Raw genomic sequence first — 10,823 nt, 5'->3', positions numbered from 1 at the left:
ATCGTACAGTGCTGTTCCTAATAAAAAACTGAGTCGAAAAGTTTTCTATTTTGCAATTTTTGTAATATTTTTTTTAGTTATCCAATGAGCAAAATGTTTAAAATCAACGTATAAGACATCTTTAAGAGTTCTTTAAGAAACATCTTCAAAAATTCACAAAGAATACTGAAAGATATTTTAATATTGTCTTATCGATTTTATCTATTTATTTGGTAATATTTAGAAATTAATATTTTATTAATTATTGCGAAAATTGCAAAGTGGTAGAAGACTTTTTGACTCAGTTTTTTATTAAGAATAGCACTGTATGATTAATGAGAGTTATTTAAGAAACACCTTGTATACACTTACGCTGAGGATTCTCGAGCATACATTTCTCCGCGATTGATTAATTAATCGAGCGAGTCTGTGAACGAGCGCGCTGTCGCATTTCAGGATTGTAATCATTAAAAGTCAGAATGTACCAACGGTTCGTTAGCGTCGTGTGCGAGCAAACACGCTCATAACATTCAGAAGTTACTTCCAAGCTGGAAGAACATTAGCAAGTTTTTGCGCATGTTCAGTCGGTCGCTTCAGCGTTGTTACTTGTCCATCGTCTGTAGCATAAGTGAGACTCCACAAGAGATATATAATAGATACTTACTCCGTTATGCAGCTGTCTTTCTCGGACTGTCAATTCTTTGGTGGATCATTATAATTGCGGCTTCGTATCATGCTCTTCACTAGCTGCACTGCTCTATAAACTGCTTTGGAATTACCTCACTTATATTTCTTCACTTCTTCAAATTTTTGAAAGAACATATCTTCAAGAATTTTAAAATAATTTATTTTTTAATCGATAATTTATATTTCTTTGGTAATAACAATTTAATTGTTTATTTTGTTAGTATCTTCTCTAATCCGAATGCTACGTATTTTTAATAGATTCAAGTAAATAATTTGCCTAATACAGTTATTGCAAAAATGTTCATGTATTTATAGAATTAGTAAACTTATAAAGTCTTGAAAAATTAATGAACTACTTTAGGAGAAATTAATATTATAAGATCAAACTTAATCATGATTTTACGAGATCGATTTATGCTATAAACTCTCGGAACACTAAATTGATACAAATGATACGAATAATTACCAACATTTCGATTGAGTGGACAAATTCAATTTATTAGAAAATTTTCTTTTTAATCTGTCTATCTCTACGATATTATCGCTCTCTTATTAAATCAACCGTGAAACATAAACGAGTGAATGACGAATAAAATTGTTAAAAAAGGTTCGCGGCGACGTGGGAGATCGCACGCAAGATCTTGCTGCGGCGGCGAGGATCTGCAGAGCCTGCAGACCTTGAACTTGATCGGACGCGGGGGTGGAAGCAGTCGGCAGCGCAGTCCTAATCCTGCGACAGGTGGTCCAGGTCAGGATCAGCCGGCATCCGTGGTGGATTACAGACGGCTAGTGTTCATCAGCTCGGACTCGTCGTCAGGCCGCGAGGAGGATGATGCCGACAGTAGTTGCTCAAGCTCGTCCTACCTGAACGGACTGCCGCGCAACGGCAATCACCACCATCATCACGCGCAGTCGCTCGAGGACTGCGACTGGGACTACTTCGAAAGCGGCTCTCTGCCGTTGCCAACAACACCAATTGTCACCGTCGGCGCTGGTGTTAACATCGCCGGTAGAGCGGATATCATTGGTCAGGACGTTTGGAGTTGCTGCCCAGGACGCGGTTCCGCTGCTTGTCAGGTACTGCTATAATATTATAATATTATATCATATATTTCATTTCACATACATTACGTTTGAAAGAAATTAGAAGTATTAGATTAGTGCAGAAGTTTGACGTACTTTTATAAATAAATCTAAAGGATTATAATTTTCGTTATATTTTTTTTCGTCTGAAAATTCACCAAAGATTCAAATATTCAATATTAAGGATTTTCAAGAATAAGTCTAATAATATAGTTCTAATAATATAATTCTCTTAAGCATATGATTTGTAATCATTGTTTTATAGCAGCTTCCTGAATCTTTTTAATTAATTTTTATTTTAATAAATTTATTTATTTGATTTAATATAAATCGTACATTAAAATCTAAATTTTTATTTACGAAATAATTTCATATAAATAAATTGAATAAAAAAATGATGTTACGCGCGATGAGAACAGTTTTCCATGAACATGAACACAAGTCATGTGACCGCGACTGGGTGCCGCTGGTTGTGCATCCGTTTGACAAACACATTGCTGCAGCTAAATTAATCATTCACGTTCTACTAGCGAAGAGAGTCGCACGGCAACTATGTGGAATTCACGGTCACACTTTGTCAATAAACTCGTATATTGAGCGACGCCTCACGTTGATTACAACGATCGATAAGCACTTCGTACTGAATTGTCACTGCTATAGCTTTGAGTTGTTAACCCATATTTCTCTATTTATATTTCTTATAAGCAGAATGTATTTATAGAAAACAAATGATTTAACATATTTTTTTGTGCACATTAATTAAAATTTTAATATAATATCAGAAGACAATTTATATTTTCTTAGCGCAAAATTTGAAATTGATATATATTTTGATCGATATAAGTACATCACATCTTTTTTTGTTTACTTATAATTTTTATTTATAATTATTTTTTCACATTTATATTTTATGACTTTTTAATAGAGGAGATAGTAGTATTACGGCCCTCATTTACATTTTATACGATAACTTGGTTGTATAATCAAAATTAAAACTTAATGATTACATTCGTGAAAGTATTGTTCAATCGATTCTAAACCCAAAGTTATGAAACATTTATTATATAGGATATTATTTATAAAAATGTGGCACTGCATTAATGACTCGAAAAGAAACAGAAATTGATAATTTGGCTTCCTACAAAAATATATTTAAAAAAATTGATTTCGTTTAAAAAAAAATAGTATTTGGTTACAAAATTAACAAAAAAGTAAAATATTTTAGAATGCAAATAAATGTATATACGTTACACACATAACTTCTGCATATAAAGTGCTCAGCACTAAAAATAGTACACATAACATAAACTATATTAACAGAGCTATAATCGATTCGATCGATAATCGATCAAATAATTATTTTGATATGAGATTTGAGATGAGAGGCCGCAAATAATCAATATGCATAGAGGGCCATAGTTTAACAAAATGCCGTGCAAATTTGCATAACTCAAAATATGTACAGACAAATAAAATGTTAAATAGTAAACAACATATTCAAAAATACATATATTGAGCATGTTATGTGATAACATGCTCAAGTTTAAGAAAAATGAGGAAGGAGGTGTAATTAAATGCTAAAATATATCTTAGAAGTATTTCGAAATACTTGAAAGTAAAAATGCGTTGTAAGTGCTGGCTATTGAGTGTTGGCATGATATAACGACGAACTGAATAAATAATTTCATAAGTAATCATTAAGATTCCCTATATAATAGTGGAGATATTAAGGGAAGCCACAATATCTACACTACTGGCCATACCTTCTCCTCTTTCGTGATTGAAAATAAAAAAGTATATCATATTGTAATTTCATATCTTATATTTTAAAAATAGAATTGTAAGCAAAAATATAAGACGTGTTAAAATTTTAAACAGTGTGGAGATAATTAGTCAATTAAATTGAATAAAAAGCCATTTTTATTCAATGTAAAAAAAATAAATTACAATATTTTAAGTAAAATAGGAAGATAGAGAAAGATAATACTTTTTAAGATAAAATTCGCGAGCTATCATCCTGTCGTTCTATTCAGGCCTGCGGTGGTTCCCGAAGTGCGAACGTGCTTCCGGTACCGGTACCTATACCAGTCCCTGTTCCATATCCAGTGCCGATACCGGCCGCACTGTGGACTGGTGATTTTGCGGCAGCTGCATCATCCATGATAAGTCGCAGTGACGGTCACGCCGAGCCAGGAACTCTGAGGTTACGAGGTGACCCAGCGGCACCTTGGTTCGCCTGGCACCCTCGATTCAACCAGCCTCTTCATGGCGCACGTTTAGATCCCCGGCTCGCTGGCGCCTTCGATCCAACCACCTGCACCTTCCGCCCGCCTGATCAAGTGTTGACTCCGAGATTGTACGGTCCAATAACTGAGACAATAACGACCGCAACGAATCTCGAGTCTTCTCAAATAAGTCAAGATGTGAGAGATGAAGCAAACGTCATATTGAAGACTGAGAAACTTAGAAAGGAGGAAAACTTGCTGGCGAAGGATATTAACGAATCTAGTTCCTCTACTACAAAGAATAAAAAGAAGTTAGAAGAAACGAAGAACATCGAAATAGAAGGCAAGAAAGATGAAGAAGAAACGGAAATGAACGAAGAGGCCACTTGTGAAGATTCCTTATTGTCATCTTTCGAAAGGAATGCACAAGGAATGTATCAGCACTCGCGAGAGGATTCGGACAGCTCGTCCGGTAGATCGTCAGCAGATAGCAGCGATCTGGAAGAGGATTCCAGCTCGCATAGATTCTCTAAAGTATTTGTGGTGAACGACGACTCGCTCACCAGCGACAACGATATCGAGGATAATGAAGAGAATGATTCCGATTCTGCTGCGGAAGGTGGTGTAACCTTGAAACGTGTCACTGCGATTCCTGAAGAAGAACCGGTAGTGTTGCAACATGTAAGACTATTAAACGAAGATATATTCATGGAAAATGAACGAGGAGTAAACAAGAACGAATTAGAAGAATCTAATAAGCATTCCAAGACTTATATCTTTGGCAATGACCAGCTTAAAAGCGACGATAAATCATTGGATAAACCTGCTGCTAATTTAATTGACAAACGAAAAAGTCGCAATAAGAAGATCGGAAGTGATAGCGATGATAAACGACTTCCTTTCTTACTGCAACGTCGATCGATCCCAGAAGAGTTATATCTTGCAGATAATAGTGATTGTTCTGATAACCGAATTGAATTGAAATCCATAAGGATGCTCGATCCCGATAACATTGATCTGCCTACAGTCTTGAAAAACGAAAAACCTGTTTCAAAAATACAAATTTGCTCTGAAGCTGTTAATACATCGAAAGAGATTTTGCAGAATGGTCTGATCGAATGTCCAAAGTCACCTTCAAGCGACACCTGGGATTCAACAATTGTACCAGATTCTCTCGAAATTTCTGGAGTTTCTTCCGAAACTTCAGTTCCTGGAGAAACTGACATCGATCATCGAAATAGACTTAAAGTCTTTGATAACGGACAGATTACGCGATCGATCATAACAACCAACGATTGCAAGAAGCAAGAAGATAAGCGTTTATCGGAGGCAGATTGTTCGAATGTCGATATCATTGCCGACGCGTTGACTGACAGTTGCACCAGCAATGAAAGCAACACTACAGGTAGTGAGGTGAGCAGCGATGAGCTTCACGAGTACGAAGTGACTCCGATTGAGTCATCCTTTGATTACAGTAACGAGATCTCCGCAATCAACGACGAATTACTGTATCAAATTAGCAAGAAGAAAACTGAAGATATTTCAAAAGGAATCAAGGAAAATGGTTATCATCTTGGCAATAATCATGATGACAAAACAAGTTCGACAATGACGAAAAGCGGCGCCAAGCAGAGCGTACAGACTGAAAGACCGATCAGCGGGCGGTCTTCGATAAAATCGATGATCAGCGCGAAGGATGATAACGACGACGACAACGATGACGAAGACGACGATGAGGGCTATCGCTCCGTTACGTGTCGTCGCGGCGGTCAAGATGGCGGGCCAGGAGACAACGACCCGACGGCAGTAGCGGCGGGTGAGGAGCGCGTACAAACAGACATAGGCAATGCAATATTAACCAGCAGGATCCAGGAGATGATGGGGAGCGCGGAGGAGCAAGACGGCAACGGCAGCAAGGTGGACATTGCGCATGACGGCCCGGTGAGAGGCGAGATTGCCGTTCAGGTGGGAGGAAATGGTGATGGTAACGGTGTTAGTGGTAGTGGTGAATACTCCGAGGAGGGGGACGCGACACGGTTTCGCTCAGTCGAGCGACGCCCGTGCACTCGGCAGGAGAATGGATTCCCAGCTGACGGCCAAACGTCGGCCAAGGACCTTGCCAGAGACTCAGTTCAGCACAACAGCAGTAACAATATTAGCGGTAACAATAAATACAGAAGTCTCGTGATGATTACCCAAGAAGCGTCCTACCAGCCGGTAAGCGTCGTCACATCGGACACCACGACATTGCTGCAACCGGATGAGATCCATTCGGCTGGAAGCCAGGGAGGCCTGGCCGGCTACTTCCAGCTGGCATTGGAGGCGGCGAGCGAACCGCAATTACATCGCAAAAACGCTCCGCGTAAGCCGCTGATGGTGAAAAGATTACCAGCCACAGTCGCGGTCTCCGCTGTCACGACGAGTCATCAATCAGCCGAGCCTGAAGTGGATAGTGGATTGAGTGTCGGTAGCGCTAGTGAAAGCGACGACGTGTCCGTGAAAAACGTGCCGAAGCCGCTCAATTGTCGACAGGAGAATGCGGATGACGTATCGAAGGATCGTTCGGTGTCGGATTATCGTGAATTACGTGTTTCGTCACAGTCTAGTGATGATAATTCAGGTACTGGTGGTATTATTATACTCGAAGAAGGTCTGGCTGATGATGATTCTTGGGTGGAAGAAGTATCTCACGATGAAGATGAACCAGGCGCGACCACTGCCACGGAAGAAAGCTCTGAAGATGAAGCTAATAACTTTGGCGATCGTGAAGAAGAACTCAGAGGCTATCGTAGACAAGCGATTGATTTTACCTTGCACACAATCGTCGAAGAATCCTGTGAGGAGAGTGAAACGGAGCCCAGTCTGACTGCGGGAAGTCCTTCGAAAAAACCACGACCACCTTCTGCTTCAGATTTAGAGAAATATTTCTTTTTTGGATTGGGAGGTGATGGAAATAGCTCCAGTATAGGTTCGCGCGAAGTTGACAGCTTGTCAGAAACCTCATCGATTTATTCTGAGGGATTGGAGTCGCTCGGCCAAGACGAAACTAACGGCAGTGGTCAAAACCAGGACAGGTCGAATAACAGTGAAGGTTTTCTAAATTCTTCTAGACTGGAAAAATATTATCTATCAGAATTCCTCGGCTTCGATCAGGATAGAAGAGATTCTGATGGTTCAGTAGGAAGTGATTCCGAAGGCAGACCAAGTCCAGAAGCGCAAAGAAGAAAAAAATTAGTGCGTGCGAGAGGTACAGGCAGATCTCATAGTTCTTCTCTGGATAATTTGTTAGCTCTCACACAGAGCTCACAAAACCTGAGTTCGCAAAATTCTCTTCAAGATCTAAGCCTTAATCAAGACATGCAGGAGACTCAATCTGAAGGTTCCTCAACAGAGACTGATGGTACTGAAGACGGGCAAACCGCTGTATTTGGCACGGACGGTCAATTCGATACAGTAAAACGCAAGAAGAAAAAACCGCGAAATCTGGGAACTCAAAGTCCACGCGTGTCAGATGATCGGAACAAGACGCCAGAACCTAGCAGAGAAATGACGCTGATGAACGAAGTCGTAATAGAAAACGAAAATGAGGAGAATTCTGAGGACTCGGACAGAGCGAAGACTCCGCAACCAGAGTCCGTTCTGTCTTCGTCTTCCTCGCCGTCCACTCTTACAAATAATAGCAATACATTGAATGCGGCCTCATCCTCGCAAATGGATTCAAGAAATTCGGTTTCGATGAATTCAATTGATGGTCAACGATCAAAGCAACAATCGCGGGATTCAGGCTTTGTTGGTAGCTGCGACGATCTTCTTCAGCATCAAAAATTGCCAGATGAAAGCCAAACAGGTGGCATTGGAAGCGGTGGCACTGAGGCCGATCAAGAAACCGACAAAGATCGCTCGCTCAGTAAGATTACGGAGCATTCTCAGAACGCGAATCAAAACGCTATTAAAGAAGGAGCGACCGGCAAAAGCAACTTGAAGCATCCGGTGAATCATGCAAGTCTTCCGCACCTGGCGAATGCCTCACTGTCACGTAAAGATAGTTTCAATAACTGGTCCAGTGATGAGGAAACGAATCTCATGATGTCAAAGATGCGGCAGTTTTTCAAAACGATGGTGGCCAATACGAACGGTCAAGGACAGAATGCTACCAACGCAAATTCCGGTGGTGTTTCTCCAGCACCGAGTCCTCGACTGCCAGGTTATACCTCGAAAGCACGACTCTGTGTCCAGAATCGCACCAAACCGCCGCAATTGGTATATTTTGAGAATGAGCTGACACGATTGATGAAGACGGTGCCGGGAATACGTGACGAACAAGTGCGAGAGATCGTCGAGTATCTCAGCTCAGAAGATACGTGGTCGGATTCTTATGACAGTTCAGATTATACTAGCTCCGACCTTGAGGGCGCTGCCGGAGGTCGCAGATCAGCCTTGCAGGAACAAATCTCGCAAAGTTGTCAACAAATTATCAGTAAATTTGACACCACTTCCACTGGCGGTGACGCAACTCTATCGGACAAAGAGAAGGAACAAATGAAAGAACCTGGGTCAAGTTCTACGATGCAACCTGCGCCTTGTCTGGGTAGGGATACTGCTTTCGTCTATCAAAAATTGGTACAAAGTTTCACAAAAATGGCCGGTGACGGCGTGAGTTCGGACGCTAATTCTACGCCGCACAGTAGTCCGCCATTGATCGCCAAAGTAATGCATCACATCGGTAGTCGGCTAGTAGCGCTGATGCACGAAGTTTCGGAAGGCGGACCGGCCGCGCATCATCCTTCTACATGGCGACGATATTCTCAACATCATCGAACCCCATCTTCGGCGTCTACCACCGAAGACGATGACTCAACATCCGATTCCACTAATGCGCCCTCATCAGCGCATTTGCTACCAAGATCAAAATCTCATGATCCCTTGTTGTTGATCAACAGTCATCCAGCAGTCACCGCCGGTCAAGAAGGGGAAGAACGAGAGGCCAGTGACTATGAAAGATTTTCTTGGCGTGGCAGTTTTGAGTCTACGCTTATGGCTGCCGACTCGAGGACGAAACTGAGCCTGTTAGCATGTTCTGGTGACGTCAGTAGTGGTGGTAGTGTCAGTGCAAGTGCAAGTGCCCTAGCCGCGAAGCGGCGTAGCGCCGGCGATTTGCTATTCAATCCGAAGAGCTTTTCTAGAGAACAACTGGACAGGGTAAGGAGTTGCGGTTCGATCGGTGGCGGAAGTGGGGCCGGGACTGGCGGAGCTGGCAGCGGCTCTGTCGAGGAGAGGATATGGAGTAACAGGAGAAGATCTTCCGTTCCCGATGCTAACACTAGGGGAGAATCAGGTGAGTTTTAGCGTGACTATCTTTACATATATGTGAATGAATGGAAGTGGTGTGCACTTCTCCATGCGAAGCGAGCTCTCGTAGATCGTATTACATCGCGGAAACAGTGATAATTGGCATTACAGCTTGATTTTGCCTCGCTAACTTAAAACAATCCTGCGGGTTGCTCGAGCGTTCCTTTTCCGCAATTACATATGGTGCGGACTAAGCACGTTAGACGCTACAGTCAGATCGGTTCTGATAATAAGATTATATTTTATGTGGAATGAATAGAGTAAACGCGCACGCAGCGGCAAGTCTAATGTAATTGTACTTATATTGGTAAATTAAGTCGGAAATTAGGAAGCGTGCAAGCAACTGCACGCCTTGTTTGTGTGTTTTATACTGCACGCGATTCCGATTCTATTTCAGTTAGTTCCACACAAGCAAAAATAAGATTTATTAATTATAAATAGTAAAATTATGTAATAAAAATTAATAAAATAATGAAAGTACTAATTATATCTGATAAATATTTCATGAATGATTTATTAAATTATTATTGCATGTATTAGAATCAAATCCAAAATTTCACCATAATTATAAAGGAATTTAATTGAATTATTGATATCTGCGATAATTTTCAATATATAGAGGAGAAGATGGTATTATGATTAGTGTAGCTATCCTTAATATCTCCGCTAATATATAGCGAATGATTACTTGTGGAATTATTTGTTCAATAGCTCGTTATACCATGACGCTAATATGCCAATATATTCAACATCCAACACTTATTATAACGCATTCTTTACTTTCAAGCATTACGAAACATTTCGAAGATATATTTTAGCATTTAATTACACCTTCTTCCTCATTTTTCTTAAACTTAAGCGTATTATCACACGAATGTATTTTTGTTGTTTACTATTTTATTTGACTGTATATAACATTTTATTTGACTGTATATATTTTGAGTTATGCAAATTTAAATAATGGCATGCCATTTTGCTAATGTGTCCTCTATAAGTATTGATTACTCATTACCTCTTTTTTGAAGTTTTGATATCAAAATAATTTGATATCAAAATATTTGATAATCAATTGTAGTTCTACTGTTAATCTATAATTTACCTATACTTACGTATTTTTAATATTGTGCAGCTTTAATATTATGCAGAAGAAATTATATGTACGTATATACATTTACTTGCACACATTCTAAAATAGTTTACTTTTTTGTTAATTTTGTAAAAATCAAACATTGTGATTTTTTTTTAAACAAAACCAATTTTGTAAATCTGTTTTTGTAGGAAGTCATATTAATTGTGTGACTCTTCGAGTCATTAATGCAATGTTGCCACATTTTTATAAATGCCCTATGTAATAAATGTTTCATAACTTTGAGTTTAGAATCGATTGAACAACACTTTGACTATAATCATTAAGTTTTAAATTTAAATTTTAATTATTAATCAATTTATTATATAAAATGAAAATTGTGAGCCATAATACCACTATTTTCTCTATATATT

At 39.6% G+C, this 10,823-nt stretch overlaps 1 protein-coding gene across 1 annotated transcript in view; it reads left to right on the top strand.

Moving 5' to 3' along the window:
* The window catches only part of LOC108691820, a 42,142-nt gene that overhangs the window by 12,550 nt on the left and 18,769 nt on the right, over window positions 1-10,823 (top strand). Inside the window, exons 8-9 of the mRNA XM_018199734.1 lie at window positions 1,274-1,743; window positions 3,783-9,309. Coding sequence (XP_018055223.1) covers window positions 1,274-1,743; window positions 3,783-9,309 — 5,997 coding nt within the window. The remainder of the gene's footprint in view (window positions 1-1,273; window positions 1,744-3,782; window positions 9,310-10,823) is intronic.

The sequence above is a fragment of the Atta colombica genome, unplaced genomic scaffold, assembly GCF_001594045.1.
Source record: "Atta colombica isolate Treedump-2 unplaced genomic scaffold, Acol1.0 scaffold52, whole genome shotgun sequence".
NCBI classification, from domain to species: domain Eukaryota; kingdom Metazoa; phylum Arthropoda; class Insecta; order Hymenoptera; family Formicidae; genus Atta; species Atta colombica.
The sequence above is the reverse complement of the archived record's forward strand: the minus strand, read 5'-3'. Positions and strand labels throughout refer to the sequence as shown.